Source organism: Corythoichthys intestinalis, chromosome 4 (assembly GCF_030265065.1).
Source record: "Corythoichthys intestinalis isolate RoL2023-P3 chromosome 4, ASM3026506v1, whole genome shotgun sequence".
NCBI classification, from domain to species: Eukaryota; Metazoa; Chordata; class Actinopteri; order Syngnathiformes; family Syngnathidae; genus Corythoichthys; species Corythoichthys intestinalis.
In genome coordinates this window covers 679051-702337 of record NC_080398.1, presented here as the reverse complement: position 1 = coordinate 702337, position 23287 = coordinate 679051, and the positions used below count along the sequence as shown (strand labels likewise).

The 23287-nt window shown below is 39.2% G+C and overlaps 2 protein-coding genes across 5 annotated transcripts in view; one reads left to right on the top strand and one right to left on the bottom strand.

The window, feature by feature from the left end:
• The first annotated feature begins 4220 nt into the window (after positions 1–4220).
• LOC130915043 (uncharacterized) lies at positions 4221–17242 on the top strand. Its single transcript, XM_057834726.1, has 9 exons — positions 4221–4822; positions 7655–7770; positions 7854–7957; positions 8028–8202; positions 8288–8393; positions 8474–8562; positions 12717–12790; positions 12863–13174; positions 17000–17242. Exons 1-9 carry the CDS (start codon positions 4328–4330, stop codon positions 17179–17181), a joined length of 1653 nt encoding a protein of 550 aa, XP_057690709.1. The 5' UTR covers positions 4221–4327; the 3' UTR covers positions 17182–17242.
• LOC130915044 (Friend leukemia integration 1 transcription factor-like) overlaps positions 16705–23287 on the bottom strand; it is a 51635-nt gene continuing 45052 nt past the window's right edge. For 3 of the 4 annotated variants that reach the window (XM_057834730.1, XM_057834727.1, XM_057834728.1), the window contains one exon: positions 16705–22939. In XM_057834730.1, coding sequence (XP_057690713.1) covers positions 22410–22939 — 530 coding nt within the window. In that variant the 3' untranslated portion in view covers positions 16705–22409. The remainder of the gene's footprint in view (positions 22940–23287) is intronic. The other variant, XM_057834729.1, reaches the window with a different exon arrangement.

Below are 23287 nucleotides of genomic sequence, written 5' to 3'. Positions count from 1 at the left end.
AATGGCACAGTCCAATATCTCTGTGCACACATCAACTATATGTATAACTATGGCCAAGAATGCAGTTCATGGGATGACTCCACGGAGGACGCCACTGATGTCTAAAAAGAACATTGCTGCTCGTTTAATGTTCGCAAAAAGGCACTTGGACTCTTCACAGAAGTTTTGGCAAAATATTTTGTGGACTGATGAACCAAAGTTGAATTGTTTGGGAGTAACACACAATGTCATGTGTGGAGGAAAAATGGGACAGCTCAACAACATCAACACCTCATCCCCACCGTGAAGCATGGTGGAGGGAGCATCATGATTTGGGGCTGTTTTGCTTCATCAGGGCCTGGACAACTTGCAACCAATAATGGAAGAATGAATTCAAAAGTTGATCTGGATGTTTTGCAGGAAAACCTGAGGCCGTCTGTCAGACAGTTGAAGCTAAAAACAGGATGGATGCTGCAACGAGACAATGATCCACAACACAGAGGTTAATTCAGAACTTCAGAATAGTTTCAGAATACAAAATACACGTTCTGGAGTGGCCAAGTCAAAGTCAAGACCTGAACCCCATTGAGATGCTGTGGCTTGACCTAAAGACAGCGATACATGCCAGACATCCCAGGAATCTGACTGAACTACAGCAGTTTTGTAGAGAAGAATGGGTCAAGATTAGTCCTGATCGATGTGCCAGACTGATCTGCAGCTACAGGAAGCATCTGGTTGAAGTGATTTCTCTCAAAGGTGGGGCCACAAAATATTAAATGTGATGGTTCACTTACTTATTTTCCCCTTTCTGTCATTGTTTGCATGCTATCCTCATTAAAATATGAAAACCTATAAACGTTTGGGTGGTTTTAGTTAAAGCAGTTTTTTCATCTGTGTGATTTTGACAAAGATCAGATCCCATTTGATGGTGATTTTATGCAGAAATGTGAGAAATTCCAAAAGGTTCAGATACTTTTTCATACGACTGTATACTAACTTTGAATTGGTTCACGTGATACAACGTTTGATTCAAAGTTTTGTTTTCAAAAACTACTAAAGGAACATTTTGAAGTGCAAGTCCCAATATTAAAAAAAACAACAAAAAAACAGGGAGCTATCCAAGAATGACCCCACTTATAGGGGGCACTGGAGCACCCCGAGACTCAATTTAAAGCATTACAATATAAAACTGATTTGGGGAAAAAAAAACGTTTTAAAAAATCTGAGATATCCAAGGACTGATCTACATCTGAGGCATCCAAATTACTCTCATGAAATTCTGATGTGTGATTTCTTTTCACTTTTTTAAATGTCAGTTCAGATTTCATGTCAGTGTCCCTCTGTAGTAGACCCATTCTTTGGACTTGCACTCTGAAGCCACCGCGTTGCATTACGGTAATGCACATACCGTATTGGCCCGAATATACCATATTGGCCTTGAAAGAAGACTGAAAATGAGGGGGTCGTCTTATATTCGCAGTCTAGACATTATACCCATTCACGACGCTAGATGGCGCCAGATATCATTGAAGCGATGTTGTCATGACAGATCTCACCTACTGTCCCCATTCACGACGCTAGATGGCGCCAGATATCATTGAAGCGATGTTCTGTGATGACAGATCTCAGGTACTCTTTTTAGTTCAACCAGTTTGCATTACTTTATATCAATGTTTTTCCTTATTCAGATTTGTTTCATGACTACACTTACAGTTAGACTTCACTTTGATGGTTAATGCAGTTATTGCAATTATGTTGTTTTATCACAATAGATTGGTTTATTTACATTTCAAAAACCAGAAGTCATTCATTTACGAATGTGATTGCAGTTTAGTTTACATATTTAAATGTTCAGATATTAAGATTTGACTGAGGCAAACTAACATGCTTTTTCTCGCAAATGTATTGTTATAATCATTTGTTTCGGATGTACTGTAATTATTTTCTGTATAAAAATGGATTTGGAGTTCAAAAAGTCTTTTTTCAAACTTGAGTCTTGAAAAAGAGGGGGTCGTCTTATAATCAGGGCCGTCTTATATTCGGGTCAATACGGTAATACAAACAATGATCTAAACGAGGGTCAGCGAGCTTGACTTCGTTGTTCCTGGTGGAGGCTGCCCTGACCGCAGTCGTTTTGAAGGTTGACAAGTTTACACAGATTAATGCTATGCTAACTCTGATGCAGGTCGGACTTTTAGTAGCAAAATTAGTGGTGTTTCCCCCACCTCCACAACATTGACGTCTTTTTACGTTACTTACAGTGGCTTGTGCTGGCTGAAAAAAAAAACAACTTCTAATATCCCTCCTCTTCGAAGGTAGTGGATGAGGTGGCATGTTGTATTTCTGTCAGCGAGGTTGTGTGAGTATGTGTGTGTATGTGTGGCAGGAGGAGGGGGTGTTAGGTCATCAGACAATCAAACGTGCGTTTTAGGGGAAAAAATGGACCGGCACATTCAGCAAGTGAAAATGGATTTAAGTCTGAACATAATGAAAATAATTCACTTAATACTGGTAGGGTGTATTCCAGAGGTCACGGAACCGCGGACCTCGGTCCGGTTCCGGATCCCCAAGCCCTCTGGACTGGATCTCAAGCTGTCCGGACTAATACACGTTGCAACAACAAAAAACATTTTTTTCTGCGGGTTTACAGAGCGGAGGGTGGCAACAAAAAAAACCTTAGCAGTGACGCGCGTGAGCCAGCCAATGGGAGTGAAGCATTTGAAAGTTATTTTTACAACAGCATGTCTCACACTCGCTTTCCAGACTCCGCGGAGTGACAGCCAAAAACTGTGCCGAATGAAGTTGGAGGATGAGGCGAAAAGGTACGGCAAATGGCGTGCTCAAAACTACGCAAGATTGATGCAGAAAACAGATTGTTTAAGGAGGAGTGGTCCAACACATTTTTGTTCATTTTACCTGGCGGCAGCACATGCCTCATCTGTTCAGAGACGGTGTTCTGCCAAAATCTGCTACATCGGCGAAACGTCTTACATTACTCGAATTTGACACTCAAAGTACTACTGTGCGCGCTAAACTTGTTTTGTTTGGATGCATACAGGCAGAACGTACTAAAAATGCCTTAAGAAAATACTTAAATGCAGTTATACCAAATAAGGACGGTTTAAATACGCTACGTTGACTAATGTGGTCAACTGCTTCAAAGCTAACACATAAAAACACAAGGGTTAAAAGTATGAGAGGGTAATACATGCAAAAAGTATTTTTGAGGCAATGAAAAGGTTCTAAAAAACTAAATAAAAACATAAATAGTACTCGCTGCTTCTGACCGATGTGCGCATGCGTTCGGATGCTAGCGCAAGCGCGCTGAGCGTTGTGTAGACGTTTCGCAGCGTAGTAAGGAATGGCCGAACAACGGTAGCGCTTGTAAAAAGCAGCGATTTGAAAAAGCACTATGAGACGAAGGACGTAGCTTTTTCGCAAAATTTCCCTACGAACTCTGCCATCCGTTCTCAAAAAATAACGGAATTAAGGGCTCAATATGATCGCTTTATTATTTATTACTAATTAATTATTATTGAATATTATTTATGACTTACTATAAATTTATTTTTTATATTTTATTTACATTTTTGAATGTTGTAATTATCAGCACGGCCACGCAAAGATACGTTCGTATTTTTTTCGTTAAAAAAACAGAAGCATTAAAAAATTTCCGGACCCGAGATTGTTTGTAAATTTTTTAATTTCGGACCCAGAGGATTTTTAATTCATGACCCCTGGTCTATTCTAGCCTTACAACATATGGGAAGAAAATCCAAATTACCCGTACAACTGAACTCATTGTATAATGCAAATAAGGTGTCTTAAAAGTTGGTGGGGACAATTTGAGCATCCTGAAAAGTTGGTAGTGTTATGTCCCTACCGTCCCTGTGCAAACCTACGCCCTTGGTGTGAAGTGAAATAAGTTTCATTTCATTTTCCAACGTGAAAATCAACAACAAAAGGCAAATTATTTGTTGTAAATTTGAATAGGAATTTACTTAGATATTAGCGTGAATGCTTAGCTGTATCGGTTTTAAACTTGGGGGAAAAAAAAACAACAACAACAAAAAAAAAAAATTATTCCGAAATATTCGGTGAATGGACACGTAAAACTCATGGGGTTCAGTACCTTTAGTAAAGTTAAAACCACCGGATTAAACTCAAATTTACAGATTGAATTTTTGAATGGATTCAGCCGTCGTACAATAAATGACCAGTGGGTGGCGCCATTACACCTCGACACAACATGAGTCTGATTTAAAGGCAACCATCAAGCGGGTTGTTAGCAAAATTGCCATTGAATGCGTGAATTCAACAAATTTGCAATATTTCCAGTGGCGTCGAAATGTTTTCGTTACTATTCCTCACATTTTTCTTACTGTTTTCTTCACACCAAGGAAGGAAAGCACTTTTCCACAGTACCCTAGGAAGACTACCGAGTGATTTAACCATGGCAAACCGTCGAATGTTTAACAATTCTCTGGGAGAACGCCCGGCTTTGCCACTCCAACTCCCCATGTTCGTCCACTCACAGCTGCCACCGCTGGAGAAGCTCCACTTGTCTCCTTCCAAAGGCAGCGGCCTCGAGCCTCTACCCGGGCCCGTCCGAGAGCGCCTCTTCCCCGCGCAACTTGCCTGGAGGCCGCCGGTTCCGTCGGATGATTATTCCGTTAGAACGTCGTGCAAAAAGGACAAAATGCTGGTCCGGGTGCCCAAGAGTATCCTGGGCGGCGGAGAAATTGATAATCAACTCAAATTAGGAACATGTCATGCGAATAAATCGTCAAAGAATTATGTTTATTTTCTACATGGACTCGAGCAGTGTGGGACTAAACGACAGGTGAGCTAATAAGCCTTTGTGCTTTGGGACTCTGTAAACATTTATACATAAAAAAAAAAAGGTTTAAATTCACCCATTTAGGAACAAACGAAATAATAATAAATTAACGAAACTGTTTATAAATTGTAGTGGTTTGGAGCTAAAGGTTAGCATAACTCGCAAATCAGCTGCGAGGCCTAAAATCTTTCGGAAACTCGATTTAGTTTTTCTGTTGTTATGTACAATTTGTTTGTTAAAAATGTTGCACATTTTTTACGTATGTATCGTGGTGTTCTGCTCATAGTATATTAGTTTTCGTTAATTTTGCGTAGGCCATGTGCGACACAATCAACCACGCGTCATTATTCTCAGTTATCACATCTGATAAAAGGCTAGAATGTCCAACGGTGGTTTTGGCGGCGTAAGTAACTGTCGGCCATCTTGCGTCGGGCAGACTTTAATGTAGCGTACCTAATGTGAGTGACTATCAACCCTGAATTATTTACATATGTGCAAACGGTTTGATTTAAAACATGGTTCAAACTGGATGTTGGAAAAAATGTATAATTATTTATAATTGTGCAGTTATTTTACTACATCTCTGATGTAGTAAAATCCAAACCATGTTTTGTAAATCGGTTGAAAATTCAGCAATGTAGCTATTTAAAACAAACTCCTCGAGCGGCTCCGACGCAAAATGGCTGACAAAAGACGACGCTTTCCTCGTTGGGTCACAGCGTGCTTTAGACATCTAGTGCGGTATGTATATGATATTTGTTTGTTGTTTGTTTGTATGATGTTTGTTTGATATTGTATAATTAAATTTGACTTTTAAACGTATATTTTCATCTATTGTTTTTTAAAATATATTCTTGAAATTAAAGTTATTGTTGATAACCTTTATTACTGATAAGTAGGGCTGCAGCTATCGAATATTTTAGTAATCGAGTAATCGACTGAAAATTCTATCGATTAATCGAGTAATCGGATAAAACAAATATATTTTTAGGTGAAGAGCAATTATACATATACATGAGAAAACAAGACATTTCATCTAATCTTGAACCATTTTCAGTCAATCAATGTCTTTATTTTCGATGTATATTGTTGAAAACAGCCAACAATTGCATCTCAGATGTAACTAGAATTAAAAAAAAAAAAAGACTAATTCACTGCTTTCACTCAAAAAACTTTTAGATCTTATTAAAATATATATATATATATATATATATATATATATATTACCTAAAAATGCCGTTACACTTGATAACACACATCACTTAAAAGTTAGGATTTTTTCCCACGTGTTTCAATTGAATTTCTCTTTGTGTCAAGCCATTTTTAAGTTCTAGTTAAGTTTTAAGTTAGTCTAAACTGTAAGTCCTGATAGGATTTTGAGTTTTTGCAGTGTTCAAAATAAATGTATGATACAGGCTGTATTGGAGCACATTAGGGACCAGTGCTACTTGGTGTTTTATCCAGCAATGACTACTGAGCTAAAATTGATAGTTAGCATGATTAAGTTTTTATTTTACACCCTCATCACTCCACAATGCTATGTTATGTTAAAGCCTGTATGTAAGACACGTTAGCCACGCATCGACAGTGGTCATAATTAATTGAAACCTAGCCCTCCGCAGGGCTAACGTTACGTGAGCTAGTAGCGACAGTAACATTAAACTTATTTATTAGCGCTTAGCGCTCTTTATTAGCGCTTAGCGCTGTACTGCTTTAAGATGGCGGCTGTTTACAAACGCTCCCCAGATGCGGCCGAGTCTGTCATTTCGCATCTAGTTCAACATACATGTGATCTCTATGAGACGCACCAGATGCTACCTGTTACCAATGTGACATTGTGCGGGCTAGTATTTAGCAACGTCGGCGTCATTTGTGGCGGCTGTCGGCTGCGCTAAGTTTTGTTTTTTTTCCCCTTCTTCCTCTCCGCACGTGACAGCGCGTTGTCCCGCATTAAAGGTAGTCCTAGCAAAACGTGATGCTTAGAGCTGTCAAAATAAACGATTACTCGAGGTGAATAAAATTACTCGGATCAGTTTTTAAACTCGAGTTACTCGAGTTGCTCGAGTACTCGTTTCAGCTCTACTAATAAGTTATATTAAAAAAAACTTTTACACAATGAAAATTGTTGTCTTTAAAAAAAAAAAAAAAAAAAAAACTTTTCAAGTAACTCTAAACATATAATTGTGTAATTCATATCATATTTTTGGGATTAATTGGCCCTGTATAAGAGCTGCAGCAAACATTCTGGCTCAAAAAAAAGATCTCTCTTTAATAATGTTGTTAATAAGGATGCCAGAGTATAACGGCTATAAATTTTTTTCAGTAGTGAATATTGTGAAGGGGCGGATTACTACAATTTGGTTGAATGACGCGCGAGTTGTCAATAGATGATTTTGTCACACATTATCTGCCTCCTGCCTGTAGAGCGCAGAGGGGGAGGAGGGAAGGGGGTGGTGCTTTTACAAACACGTTGATGATTGGCTAGGTTGGCTGATCATACCCTGCTTCACTGCACACTCCGGCAAAACTAACAAAACGGCGATAAAGGCGAAGGCCAGGGAATTTCAAAGACAGCGTTCTCAAAATTGAATTATTTTAAATTTCGATTTGTTAGTATCTGTAATATTGAGGTTGAAATTTTGATAGGGGAAGTAGTCATTAGCAGAGATGTCCAGATACATTTTTGTGATAAAAGCTTGTTCTTTACAGTGGGTGGAAAGAGGAAAGCATTTAAAAATGTCAATCAAGCTACATGAGATTTTTTTTTGTTTATGTGTGAGTGCGTGAATTGTTAACATGTCTCTTGTTCTGATTTGTGAATTTGTTTCTCTGCAGCTGATTAATGGACAGATGACTTATTCAAACACGCTGCAGTACAACCCGGGAATGCTCCAAGGACCCATAAGAAGAACGGCACCCTTTTTATTAACTGTCGCCTGCGTTTACACCAGGTAACCGCATGGGTCAAGGTACAATAAAATTGCTGCAGTTTTTTTGGGGGGGGAAATTCAGATTATTTCTGGCGTGTTCTTAGGTATCAATATTCCTACAAAATTGGTTACCTTCCAAAGATGCGCATGCGCAACATCTTTAAAGGAGTAAGGAGCAGAGCCAATTTTATTTTGACGCCACGAAATGGTAAATTCTGTGGAAAATAACCTGGCCTTTTAAAGTGACTTGCAAAAGATACTGACGCTTGAATCGGCAGCTCAGTGGGGAAGACTCGGTCCGTCGGATCGATACGAGCTCGGTGAACCAATGTACTTTGAGGCCGAGGGTCCGTCCATGCCCAAAGACATGAGGTTATACGTCCACACCTGTTACGCCACACCGAATAAGTCGCACACCTCCATGCCTCAATTTCCGGTCATAAACAACTATGGGTAATCAAACAAAAATCCCAAAACATTTTATTGAAGGCAGAAATGGATGTATGTTTTTTAACAAAATGTTTTCCTTGAAACAAAGGTGCATGATTGAAAGCAAATACAGTCACTCCAGATTCATCCCGCACAAAAACAACATCGTGCGATTCTCCGTGGATGCTTTCTCCTTTCAAGGAATGGCTGATCAAGTGTGTTACATTTACTTGGTAACCTATGTGATTGACATAACTTTTTAACCAGCTGTAAATTCCTACGTATCATTTTACAGCAGCTTTACATGCACTGCAGCATGTCGGCAGAAAGTGACGTCCCAACTCCGACGGCAAAATCCTGCAACTATGACACAAATATGGGAAGGTAAAAACTACAGATGTCCCGATCGATCGGGATGCCGATCGATTGGGTCCGATCACGTCATTTTCAAAGTATCGGAATCGGCAAAAAAATATCGGACATGCCTTTTTTGAATATAATATATATATATATATATTTTTTTAAATTGTTTTCTAATTGTATTTAACGTTACAGACATAATATGTTACACTCATCCAGAGTCTTTAGTTTAGGCTTAAGGTAGGGTTATCAAATTTATCCCGATAACTGCGGTAATTAATTTTTAAAAAAATGTATCATGTTGAAATATTTAACGCAATTAATGCATGCACTGCACGACCCACTCACGCATTGTCGCGCTCAATCTGTAATGGTGCCGTTTTACCTATATAGAGAGATAAAAGGCAGTGTAAAATGAGTAGATTGAATTTTGGCAGCCTTTGGAGCCTTTTTTTAATTGGCTAAAGCCTTACAATCCCTCTCCCTATGATTAAAATATCATGGGAAGCAATGTGGGGAAGCAAGGTAGCAATTGATCTTTTTCTTATCACCTTATGTTATTTGCCAACGCAGAGAAGATATATCAATTGGTAGCACTATGCACAGTCATGGTTCCACTTCCCATCATGCATTTGGGCATGGCTTCAGTATCATTTACTGAAAGCTCAACAAATACACTAGGTGGCAATATTTAGTCACAATATACAAAGTCACAAGTCTTTCTATCCGTGGATCCCTCTCACAGAAAGAATGTTAATCATGTAAATGCCATCTTTAGGATTTATTGTCATAATAAACAAATACAGTACTTTTGTACTGTATTTTGAATGTATATATTCGTCCGAGTTTTATTCGTTTTTTTCTTAATGCATTGCCAAAATGTATATGATCGGGAAAAATTATCAGGAATGTTTGGAATTGAATCGGGAGCAAAAAAAAAGCAATCGGATCGGGAAATATCGGGATCGGCAGATACTCAAACTAAAACGATCGGGATCGGATCGGGAGCAAAAAAAACATGATCGGAACAACCCTAGTAAAAACATTTTTAAACACTTGACTATGATTAAAACATTAAAATTGCAATGATATTTTAAAAAAGTACTGTATTTTATGGACTATAAGTCACTTTTTTCATATTTTGGCTACGCGTGCAACTTATACATAGGAGCAACTTGTAACAATACTGTCACATGACCACACACAAGCTTGCAGTTGAAAGTCACACCGGCCTGTTCAATAATGTGGCGTCTTTAAAACGCCATGAAATTTCAATTATTTGACAGTCATACATTCTCGAAAGTGGGGATTTCAATCTCTCCCTCTGTTTTTATTTGGCACAGAAAGACCACGGAAAACCAGAGAGATGATTATTTTCATCACTCATGCTCTTTGGACAGATGATGTTTCATTTCTGTAGATTTTTCTAGTGGATTCAATAATTTTTGTGTACCGTATTGGCCCTCATATAAGACGGCCCTGATTATAAGACAACCCCCTCTTTTTCAGGACTCAAGTTTGAAAAAAAGACTTGTTGAACACCAAATTGATTTTTATACAGAAAATAATTACAGTACATCTGAAACAAATGATTATAACAATATATTTGAGAGAAAAAGCATGTTGTTTTGCCTCATTCATATCTTAATATCTGAACATTTAAATATGTAAACTAAATCACATTCGTAAATGAATGGCTTCTGGTTTTTGAAATGTAAATAAACCAATCGATTGTTATAAAACAACAAAATTGAAATAACTGCATTAACCATCAAAGTGAAGTCTAACTGTAACTGTAGTCTTGAAACAAATCTGAATAAGGAAAAACATTGCAATAAAATAATGCAAATTGGTTAAACTTGAGAGTAGATGAGATCTGTCAAGACAGAACATTGCTTAAATGATATCTGGCGCCATCTAGCGTCTTGAATGGGTACAATGTCTAGACCTCGAATATAAGATGACCCCCACTTTTTCAGTCTTATTTCAATGCAAAAAACACCGTCTTATATTCAGGCCAATACGGTATTTTTTGTGGGCTATTACTGTCATGTAATAGTTTATAGTAGAGTATAATAATAACAGTTCATATAGTTGAGGTGTAAGAACAAAAAGACCATTGTTTAAAAATAAAAAAACAAATAATGTAAGCCGTGACTCACAATGTTACTCATTACTTGAGTATTCTATTTTACTTATACTTTACTTGAATAATTTCTTTTTGGGATGACTACTTCTGCTTGAGTGATATTATTTTAAAGCAGTGCTACTCTTACTTGAGTAAATTTTGGCTACTTTGCCCTCGGGTTGTTCCGATCATGTTTTTTTGCTCCCGATCCGATCCCGATCGTTTTAGTTTGAGTATCTGCTGATACCGATATTTCCCGGTCCGATGGCTTTTTTTGCTCCCGATTCATATCCAATCATTCACGATAATTTCTCCCGATCATATACATTTTGGAAATGCATTAAGAAAAAAATGAATAAAACTCGGACGAATATATACATTCAACATACAGTACATAAGTACTGTATTTGTTTATTATGACAATAAATCCTCAAGATGGCATTTACATTATTAACATTCTTTCTGTGAGAGGGATCCACGGATAGAAAGACTTGTAATTCTTAAAGGGTAAATGTGACTTTGTATATTGTGACTAAATATTGCCATCTAGTGTATTTGTTGACCTTTCAGTAAATGATACTGTAGCCATTTAACCGTTGAGAAGTAATATAAGGTGTTAAGGAAAAGATCAACCACTACCATTCTTCCCCACATTGCTTCCCACGATATTTCTAATTGCTGAGAGAGGGATTTTAAGGCTTTAGCCAATTAAAAAGAGGCTCCAAAGACTGCCAAAATTCTCTCTACTCATTTTACGCTGCCTGTTAGCTCTCTATAGAGGTAACGCGGCACCATTTTAGATTGAACGCGACAATGCGTGAGTGGGTCGTGCAGCGTTTGCGTTAATTGCATTAAATATTTTAACGTGATTCATTAAAAAAAAAAATTCATTACAGCAGTTTACGCGATAAATTTGATAGCCCTACTTTAAGCCAAAACTAAAGACTCTGGATGAATGTAAGACATTTTGTCTGTAACGTTAAATACAATTAGAAAATGATTTAATTAAAAAATATATATATACAGTGGTACCTCTACATACGAAGTTAATCCGTTCCAGGACCTTGTTTGTAAGTCGAAATGGTCGTATGTCGAGCAGGATTTTCCAATGGGAATACATTATAATTCCATTAATTCGTTCCACAGCTCAAAAACCTACATTAAATCCCTAATAAATACTGCTGGTACTATTACAAATTGCAATTACACATAGCAAAACAAATAAATTATAAATAAAAATCGGAATAATATAATAAAAATCATAAAAATAATTCCTGTATTAATGTAATGAATCGGGTTATAATGTGGCGGACGTTTTATGTGCTACCTGAACGCACCGCGGGGCTGACGTGCCAGAGACAGAGAGTGGTGATCTTGAGAGTTTCACTTTCACTTTTAATGTTTTCTTGAGAACACCATCATTTGCAGCACACAGTAGGTGTTTTGTCTTGAATAAGTTGTGAAATAAATGATAAAAACGTGGCGAATCTGGCAATTTATATGGAGATGTTACCACAATAAGAATTGTCAGCTTAATTTATAAAGACTGGCGAACGATGGTCGGAGGAGGACTGTGGAGATTTATTGTTTAGCCATTTCACGGATGCCCAGCCCACGCTCATATTTTTCAATCATTTGCATTTTCATTTAGAAGGTAAGCGTCAACTTTTTCCTTGTTTCACCACCTGTACCAACCTTTTTTTGAAACCTGTGTCGATTTGTCACACAAGAAAATCCGTCGTGCATTCGTCTGCGGTGCTGCCATGTCGTCGTATTTCGAGCTTTTCGTCGGATGTAGAAACAAATGGCGAGTCAAATTTTACGTCGGATGTCGAAAAGATCGTGTGTCGAAGCAATCGTATGTCGAGGTACCACTGTATATTAAAAAAAGGCATGTCCGATATTTTTTTGCCGATTCCGATACTTTGAAAATGACGTGATCGGGATGCCGATCGATCGGGACATCTTTACTTTACCCACTTCTGTTCTTCATTGTGCATTGAAGAAGAATTTAATAGCTAACCACCTCGCCTGTCTTTTTACTTCATAGGTGGGTGGAGTTGCATGGCTGGGATTGGGTGTGTGCCTGCTGCGACTCCACTTGTGGCTCTGCCGTTGCTTCTTGTAATAAATATCATAACACTCTTAATACCAGTGACATTTGTATAATTTCTTTTACCTTTCTTGTCTTTCCAGTGACTGAAATAAAGACCGGAAGAGGTTGGAAAGTGCAGCCCGGGGGGCAACGATTCAAAACTCAGAAGAAGAAGAAATTGTTCCTCCCCACTAAAACAACAACAACGGCAGTATCCGTATTGAAGGCCACCACGCAGCCCAGTCAAAGCACAACCACACCTCAGCCCGATCTGATCGTGGATGCGGATGATACGACTGAAGTGAAGTGGCCATTTATAGGCAGAGGAGTGGAGTGGGAGGAGGATGAGGAACAGCTGCAAGGCACTGTGGTTGTGGAGGAGGAGGTCCTGGATGCTCAGCAGACCTTTCAAGGTATCAAATGTTACCAGACGAAATTCGGTACACTATTGTAATTCGAGGGGCTTGAGAAGAAAGTCCATTGACGAAAAGGGAATTTCTGTCAATTAGTGATGACAAACTAGCGTAGATTTGATCAAGGCCCACTTTTTTGTGGAGCAAGAGATTATGCACTTTGGCTACCATTGACGGCAATGGACGTCCAATCCATTTTGAACCCCTCCCAGTAAAAATGGGTGTTCCTGTTAATGGTGTTTTTCAGCAACAACTTCCTTGTTTTATTAATAATAATAATAATACATTTCTAGAGCGCTTTTCAAACACACAAAGACGCTTCACAAGAGGCATGGAATTACAGTACGATAAAGAGGTATTAAAAGGATAAAAAAAAATTAAAAGCACAATAAAAAGAGGTAAAAATATGACAGCTAGGGGTTATGGTGGGTAAGAAAGAGTGAACAGGTGTGTTTTCAGTCGAGATTTGAAAAGTGATAGAGTAGATATGCTGCGGAGATCAGGGGGTAGGGAGTTCCAGAGCTGGGGGGCGCAATGACTAAAAGCTCTGGAACCAAAGATGGAGAGGCGGACACGGGGGACGGAGAGGGGGGGAATAGTGGTAGGGCGAAGTGAACGGGTTGGATTGTTTAGATGGAGAAGATCGCAAAGGTAGGGAGGGGCCAGGACATGGAGTATTTTGAAGGTGATGATGAGGATTTTGTAATTGATTCTTTGTTTAACGGGAAGCCAGTGAAGTTGACGGAGGATGGGGGTAATGTGGTGTGTTGCGGGGGTTCGTGTGATGAGGCGTGCTGCTGAGTTCTGAGTTAACTCATTGAGGATGATAGACTCTCCTATTTTCACTCAACCCCAACATGATGCTGGGTAGTGGCTGGCAGTCGGGGACCTCCTCGCCACAGTAATGGTAATAGTGAAAGGTTACAACATGAGAAAAGTTTGATTGCAGTGAGACAAAAAGGTTAACCATAAACAACAAATATAGATAGATTAACTCATTCACTCCCAGCCATTTTCACCGGAGCAAGGCCCTTCGCTCCTGGCCGTTTAACTGGATTTTGACTGATTTTGCAAGGCCCACAGAAAATTCTGTTCAATTGCTATGTAAACATGGAACCTACCAAAAGAAAGATTAGACTCTGTTCTTTCAGCAGAAAAAAAGTAAGTTCATATTTTTTTCCATTCTTTAGAAATCAGCATTAGAAAATAGCTTAGTTTGAGCAGGTTTCCGATTTCTGATGAAAAAATGGAGAAATGAAGTTTTTTGCAAAAGCGTACATTACAAACATAACTTTGACTTAAACACAGCTGTTTTTTGCTTTAGATACATCCCCCAAACATCTGAATATTTTTTTCCTTTTACAAAATATCACAAACAACAAGACAAATAGAGCTTTTGATAGCAAAGTAACAATTTATTTACACCTAACTACCGTAATTTTCGGAATACAAGCCGCTACTTTTCCCCCTCATTTTGAATCCTGCGGTTTATAGTCCAGTGCGGCTTATTTGTTGATTTATTTGGGTTAATAGGTAACACTTTATTTGACGGCGGCGTCATAAGACTGCCATAAGACCGTCATAATCATGAGGTGACACTATCATGGGCATTAATGAATGCCTATGACATATTTCATTTAGTATCATGCGGCAAATTATGTCACTAAGACCATTTATTTCCAGCTCGGATCTTTTGCATCCATTCATAAGTGATATAATTTGCCGGCTGGCACAAAATGACACCTGTCATAAGTATGATGATGGTCTTATGACAGTCTTATGGCACCACTGTCAAATACAGTGCTACTATATACCATAACTAGCAATTAATGAAACAAATGGAGCAGTAACTGAAGAAATAATTATCAAAGAACATGAATTTTGATGTTTATTTACATCTATAGCGCTGCAATGCATGATAGGAGGCATGCTGGACGACAACAGTATTGACAGCAGGTGGCAGCAAAGGTTGACGGTCTCCCCCAAGAGAACAGTGATGGCCAAATGAAGCGAGAACAGTGAAGGCCAAATGAAGCTTCTTGAAGCAATGAAGCTTTGCAGCCAATTGTTTCAAAGCTTCATGGTGGTTCATTTGGTCTTGCGACAGTCTTATGATGCTGCTGTCAAATTAAGTGTTACCGGTTTATATCTTTTGGTGTAACTATCCCATACTACAGTGAGGACAGCTGTGGCTTATAGTCCAGTGCGGCTTATCTATGAACAAATGCAATTTTTGTGTCAAATTTGGTGGGTGGTGGCTTATAGTCAGGTGCGCCTTATAGTCCAGAAATTACGAGTAACTGAAAGATGAAGTTATTGTGGCCGCGACCGCCGGTTAAACTTGTCCCTAATCGTTGCCTGTCTCAAAAGATAAATTCTTTTTGAGTCTCTGCGGGCTCTGCTCGCGGGGAAAAACGGCTTAACGGCATCTAGTGGTCCCGGTCGTCCAGCGGATGGCATTCCGCGCGTTCTACCATTTGTTCTGCTCGGTCGTCCGCCGCCTGGCATCCATTCGGTCGTCTTCCGACAGCGCCCCGGCTTTGCAGCTTGGCCTCTCGTTGCCATTGAATAGGGTTGCGTGTCTTACCAAATGCGCTACTGCCCTAAAGTGGCCAGTTTTATTGCTTTAAAATTGATTTTCAGCTTTGTGCTTTGGACCTCAGTTAAATCAGAAGCCATAGATGTCTTTTTCGAAAAAAACAAAACGTAAAAGACATATAAATGCGTCTTTGGGACACTGAAACAATTAAAAATAGAACGTATTTATACGTTTTTGGGAGCTAATGAGTTAATAATCGTAATATAAATGCAATCGTATAAATTAATTAATCGATCAACATTATAAACTGGGTTTGACTATTTGTCAACCTATTCAAAAGCACATATGTATTTAATGCTTTAAAAGAAGGATGGAAACACAACCACAAAAATAACAATAAAAAATATATATTAAAAAAAAAAAAAAAAGCATAACGTTAGAAGTTAAAAAAGGGAGACACAAAAAGGGTCCGAGACAGTAGGTCGGGATCAATTTAAAAAAAAAAAAAAAAAAAAAAAAAAAACTGAGGGAAAACTGAGGTAAGAGGCAGACAAACGGAAAAAAAACAAGGTAATGAATCAACTAGCAACGAAGTGATATACAAACTGTCAAATGGCAGCAAGTCAATATCTTGGCAAGCCGCCTAGGCTCGGTTTAAACATACTGCTGATGCAGGTACGTTGTTGGGAACTCATCACACTTCTCTGTAAAAAAACATTCTGACCAGCAGCAGATTGTGACAAAGTCATGCCAGTTGTCATACTAGCTTCGCTTGCTAGCTAGCACAGCTATTCTCCCAGTCCAGCCCAACCGCGTCATCACAGCCAGCGTGCATTGTGCGCGTAAAACATGGCACCCTCCGTTGGTCAAAACGTGCTAAATATTTTCGATTTTTAAATCAATGGCAATAATGTGTTAGTAAAAGAACACTGTTGGCTTATAAGAGCCAACAGTGTATAAGTATTTAAGTCAGAGGTTCCCTTTAAATGTGCATGTTGTATGACAATCAGCCCCTACGACCAGGCCCCGCATACAACGGTAATTGATGGATGGATGGATGAATAATAAAAAAACTTCCAGATGTGAAGTGTTATTTTCAACCATTGTTACATTTTTATATTGAATAAACAATTAGCGTGCTATCCTTCATTTTTCAAAAATCATTTTTTATCGGACACAGGCTATGTTCTGTATTTTTCAAATATGTGATAGACTAGTAGACAACACACCATTAGAATAATCAAAAATACACAGTCTTCTCACAACGTTCTTGTGCTTTTTTGCAGAGGCTATTGCGCAAACTGTCAAACTATCCAACATGCTAATGCCCTCCACATCGCCGATGTCAACACAGAAGGGTAAGATAGTGAACTGGGAAAGGGAGAAAAAGATGAATGCTTCTGCTGCCACGGAGCAGGATAAAGAACTTCACAGAACTTTTGAAGATATCTTTAAGTTTGACTATTAAAGCCTAAAATTTCAACCACAGGAGTCCCTTTGTTAGCTACAGGAAACATTTATTAACATGAGTAAATGTTGTGTTGCTACATGACGGTCTGTACAATTTCTTTTACAAAAGTTTCTTTGACTTACAAAACCGTTACATCGACTATCAAACAAAGTACTTGGATATAAAAAGTCCACACAAATCTATTCAAATGTTTTTTGTGATTAGTAAAAAAAAAAATGAAACCTGGATAACTCGTTTAAAAACTGACCTGTATGAAGTTCAAACTTACTGACCTTTGGCGTGTAAATGAATTTCAGGACAACATGATACGAAACATTTATATTTTTGGGACAATGTGTCGTTTGCCGAGAGTAAAATCTGCCATGATTCCATTTAATTCAATTGAATTTGATCAATTTTATATATGTACATTTTAAATACAAATATTTAAACTAAAGCCAAAAATAGATAGCAATTTTGATGTTTTGTCGCTGAAACCTTTCAGATATTTAAGCGAAAAACCATTCTTTTAACAAACGGCATAGTTTGAATCGAGATTGTTGCTTAACCACAAGGGTTGTTTTCATCAACAATGACTGTACGAAAATATTTCGTCGACGAACATTTGTTTATGACGATTACGAGCTAAAAACGTGTTTTGGGAGACTAAAACATAACAAACCTATTGCTAGCTTTCGTCTGATGAGACGAGAATGAGACGAAAATGTGCAATAGTTTCCGTCCCGTTCACAATGTGTGACATTTTATATGTTAGCCTCCATCTAGCAGTGTCTGGCTGTGTCACTCATGTGACATGCTGCTGCTCTCCAGTCTCCAGGCTTGCACGCATGGTAAGATTTGTTTGATTATCTTGGCCAGAGAGAATATGCAATGTTGCTTTAGCCTTTAAAGGTCTTCGCTGAGTGATCATCACACGATAAATGTAACTGGTAGCGTTAGCATTGCATTTACATTACTAATGCTAATGGCAAGCGTGCTCTTAAACTCAGGGACTTTTTTTTTTTACATACAGTTCGTGGCGTCCAGGTGGGTAAATCAAATGAAAATAATGTACTGCTTTCCTGCTGAATATGTATTATCACCAAGGTATAATTGTCCTTGTAGATGCTACAATATGTGCTTGCCTGTAAATGTTCATTTGTCAAGTTGGAAACTTTTATTTATTTATGGAGTAAAATTTTTAAAAATTTAATAGACAAAAAGGTTTCTAGTAAACGTCGACTAAAACTAGATGGAATTAGTCTTAAGTTTTCGTCATCAAAAACTAGACAAACACATTTGACATGACTAAAATGGGACTAACACTAATAAGTATTATCGTCCTAAAAATTAAAAGGCCTGCCAAAAACAACACTGTTAACCAAAATGTATCGATCCGAATCGATGTGTTGTTACACCCTCACATTTGAATAGGGGTGTGTAAACTTTTCTATCCATTGTACATAAAGAGAAACTTGGTTCCGTAACAATTGAATACAGTAAATACAACATGTGATCAGTATATTCAGAACATTCTTGGAAGATCATACGACATTAGTCCCTTTTGTCCGTCCAATTATAATGCCCTTTTCAACAAGACGAGAAATGTCTACCAGAATCCACACTTTGCATTCCAGCGACCACGTTCTCATCTCCAACTTTATTTAAAGGGACAGACAACAACTTTTCACGTGCATCCAAGCAGAAAGAATCTTATCTAACTCATTGACAATGATAGACCTCCAGTTCATATAAACTAGGATTGGTAGTGAATGTACATCTGTTATTCATTCATTCATTCACTCCTCCCAGTCAAGAATGAATTGGACGTCTACCGCAGTCAATGGCAGCTAATGAGTTAATGAATTAGGGGGGAAAAAAAACATTTTCTGATATGTTTAGTAGATAAAAACGGAATTAAAAGCCAGTAAATGGCAATCGTAAATGGTGGCAGATATTTTAGTAATGCTTCTACTATTCTATCCAATCAAATGCGACTGGCCCGGATGACCCGCCCTTCCTCGTGATGTCATCCATACTCATTCTAACATGCGCTTGTGCTCCCCTCTATTAATGTACATGTGCGAAATTTACGATTTTATGTTTATAGATATATATTTTTTACTTTTTAGTATTTCATTACAACAGCCTTCAATTTTCTCAAAAGCAGACAGTGTGCCTTGTTATCCGATCCGCCTTATACAGTGGTACCTCTACATACGAAGCTAATTTGTTCCAGGACTTTGTTGGTATGTCGAAATGGTATAATTCCATTAATTCGTTGCACAGCCCAAAAATCTACACTGACTCCTTAATAAATACTGCTGGTACTATTACAAATGGCAATTACCATAATTTTCGGATTATAAGCCGCTATTTTTTCCCCTTATTTTGAATGTGGTTTATAGTCCAGTGCTTCTTATTTGTTGATTTATTTGGGTTAATAGGTAACACTTTCTTTGACAGAGGCGTCATAAGACTGCCATTTACATTTCATTCAAAAGTGAGATAATTTGCTGGATAACACAAAATAACATCTGCCATAAGCATTCATTAATGCTCATGGCAGTATCATGTCATAATTATAATGGTCTTATGAAAGTCTGATGGCACCAATGTCAAAGTGTGGCCAAAGACCATAACTAGCTATTAATGAAACAACTGGAACAGTAACTGAAGATATAATTAGCACAGAACATTTACATCTGTAGCACTGCAATGCATGCTAGGAGGCATGTTGGCAGCAGGTGGCAGCAGAAGTTGACTGTCTTCCTCAACGGAGCAGTATTGGCCAAATGAAGCTTCTTGAAGCAATGCGACTGTCAAAGTGTTACCAATTACCATAACAAGCAATTAATGAGACAGCTAGAACAGTAACTGACAAACTAATTTGCACACGAAGGCAATAGTTACCTTTCTCGCACACACCATATAATTGTTTTGATTAGTCTAACACATTCATTATAGTAAAGCATGTAACATAGTTTAGGTAGATTTTACTCCATGCCCTTTGACACAGTAAAGGGGACCAACTTATCAGCCCTCGCCTGATAAGGTAAAGAGAAGACGTCAACAACTCTTCGATGAGATCAGAACGATCCCGTTCTGCCGGGACAAGATGTTGATAGCGCAGCGCCTTGAACGTCAAGACATGCGTCGATAGCCGTGGCAACCACGAAAGATGACGCACGAACATGACCGCCCAAACCTGCCACAGAAGGAGGATCCCTAGACATCACCCAGGCACGCCTTCGGCCCAGCCCACTCCACCGCAGCTTTCAAAAGACTGAACATTTAGATAACAACTGTCGCTTCTCGGAAACATTTCTATGTAGCCGTTGTTTTGCCGACCCTGGATCCAGAATTGTCTCTCCGTCGTCTGTTTTTGACCATTGTTGACGAATAAATTGTCAACCTGTTTTCAGTGAGCCTTCTTTAAACCGTTCAAAATGGAGTCAGTACAAAGGGTTAACACCGGAGTGAACGCGCGGGATTTTACCCCTCTCGGCCGACTTGCGGGAGCGGTGCCAGCGGAACACTATTTGGTTCAGCTGTTGCTGTTTCCGCGGCTTGGCCGGGGGGTTGAATTCCTTCATACAGAACATGAAATTTGATTGTTATTTACATCTGTAGTGTTGCAATGCATGTTAGGAGGCATACTGGACGACAACAGTGTTGACAGCAGGTGGCAGCAGAGGTTGACTGCCTCCCCTAACGGAGCAGCGATGGCCAAATGAAGCTTCTTGAAGCAATGAAGCTTTGCAGACAATTGGTTCAAAGCTTCATGGTGGTTCATTTAATCTTATAACAGTCTTATGATGCCACATGCAATATCTTTTGGTGTAAATATCCCATAATACAGTAAGGACAGCTGCGGCTTTTAGTCCAGTGCGGCTTATCTATGAACAAATGCTGTTTTCGTGTCAAATTTGGTGGGTCGTGGCATATAGTCAGGTGCGCTTTATACTCAGAAAATTACGGGACACATTGCAAAACAAATAAATTATAAATAAAAATCTGTGTTTTGCGTGCTGTACCTGAACGCACCACGTAGCTAACGTGACAGAAAGACATTTTACTTCTTTTAATGTTCTGTTGTTGTTGGCGTCAACTGCGGCGGACAGTAGGCGTGTTGAGTTGCACAAATTCTGAGATAAATTATTAAAAACCTGCCTAAAAGGGTTATTTCTTTGGCGAGGTTACCACAATAATAAATGTCACGATAACTTATAATTACTGGCGAATGGAGATCGGATGTGGACAGACGCGATCGTAGACATTCTACGGCCGTATTGTCAAGCCAGTTCACAGATATGCACACCGCGCCCATATTTTTCTATCATTTCCATGTTCATTTCTACAGCAACCTTTTTCCTTTTTTCACCACCTGCGCTAACCTTCTTGGAACCCGTGTTGATTTCTCTCGCAAGAAAATCCACTGTACGTCCGTCTTGCGGGAAAACAAAACTGCGGCGCTGTCATAAATTGTCGTATTTTGAGCATGTCATCAGATGTAGAAACAAATGGCGAGTCAAATTTTACGTCGGATGTTGAAAAGATCGTGTGTCGAAGCTATCATATGTCGAGGTACCACTGTATATGGATCAATTTTGGTTAATCATGGCATGAGATTCCTCTTAGCGCAGCACCATCTAGTGGATGTATAACACAACCCCAAGCACTACAACTACTACTGCGCCTTATAATGCAGTGCGCCTATATATGAAAACAGTTTTAAAATAGGCCATTCATTGAAGGTGCGCCTTATAGTGTGGAAAATATGGTAATTTATACTTCAGTATACAAGTAATTTTTACTGAAATACTTTGACTCTTTCACATGAATGCCATTTAAACTAGGAGTTGTCTGTCCCTGAAATTCATTGGACAACATTGACGGCGATGGACGTCCAATCCATTTGAACTGGGAGTTCAAATCAGTGGCGGAACAAATGTGAATAAGGCTCAGGTGCGATAAGTATAAACGCCCCACCCCCCTGAGTTGACCGTTCAACAAGAGGGGGTGCTAGTGGACAATTATTTGCGGGCCCCTCCAGACAACCGGCTAAGCGCCTGGCAGAGATACTTTAACACTTAAACACTATATTACAGCCCCACGCATTATCTTACCTTTCTGTTTAACCCGCCCCTTTAGAGGCCCGGGCCCCCAGCACCCCCTTATGTCCCGCCCCTGGTTCAAATAGATTGGCTATTGCCGTAAATGGTATACTTATGTTATGTAAGTACTCAGTAGTACGAGCTCAAGTGGGAATGAGCAGCTGGGTGTCTGTTCATAGCCGTCCCGGGGTAGATGGGACTGCTTGGCGAGTTCCAATACGTGGTCGGCGGCCCAAAAAAGTTCCCGGGTGACACGGGCATGGGCGGCGGGTGGCCTGTCATGAAGTTCATTTTGGGCTGGTGGCTGTGGTACGGTTGCACGTAGGACATCTCCGTCTGGTACTTCAGCATGCCGCCGCCGTCAGCCGCCTGGTGGCTCTGGTGCGTCTGCGAGATCCCCTGGAAGTCAAACTTGTAGGCGTAGCGCTTGCCGTGCACTTTGGTCATGATGTTTTTGTCGTAGTAGTAGCGCAAGGCGCGGCTTAACTTGTCGTAGTTCATGTTGGGCTTGCTTTTGCGCTCGCCCCAGCGCTTGGCCACCTCGTCGGGGTCGGTCATTTTGAACTCGCCGTTGGTGCCCTCCCATGTGATGATGCCGGCATTGTTGCTGTCTGACAGAAGCTCCAGTAGGAATTGCCACAGCTGGATCTGGCCAGAACCTGCCCAGATACAGGAGTTGTGGATCAGGAAGTCGTCGTCTTTTGCACAACTAAATGTACAAAATATTTTTTTCGGCTTCGTTCACACTGCAGGTTAAATCCATTTTTATTTGCCCATATGTTACACATGTCTGATTTTTTTTTATGCAGTGTGAACAGTTACATTTTGATTTTTTTTTTCTTCTCAAATTTGATCTGGTCTGGGATTCTCTGTATGTCCAAGACCAGCATTTCACTTCAATGTCATTTTAAGGAAAAAACCCTGGTAAACAATCAAAAACGTAACATTAAAACATTTTGTATTATGGATTTTTATGGTTTTGGTCACGTCTCGGTCTTGACTCTCGA

What these genes read in the sequence shown, in the direction of transcription:
- LOC130915043 (XM_057834726.1), top strand. Translation starts at nt 4,328, where the DNA reads ATGTTTTCGTTACTATTCCTCACATTTTTCTTACTGTTTTCTTCACAC. An exon ending in AGTGTGGGACTAAACGACAG is followed by an intron (nt 4,823 to 7,654) that starts GTGAGCTAATAA and finishes GTTTCTCTGCAG; the next exon opens with CTGATTAATGGACAGATGAC. An exon ending in CCGGTCATAAACAACTATGG is followed by an intron (nt 8,203 to 8,287) that starts GTAATCAAACAA and finishes CTTGAAACAAAG; the next exon opens with GTGCATGATTGAAAGCAAAT.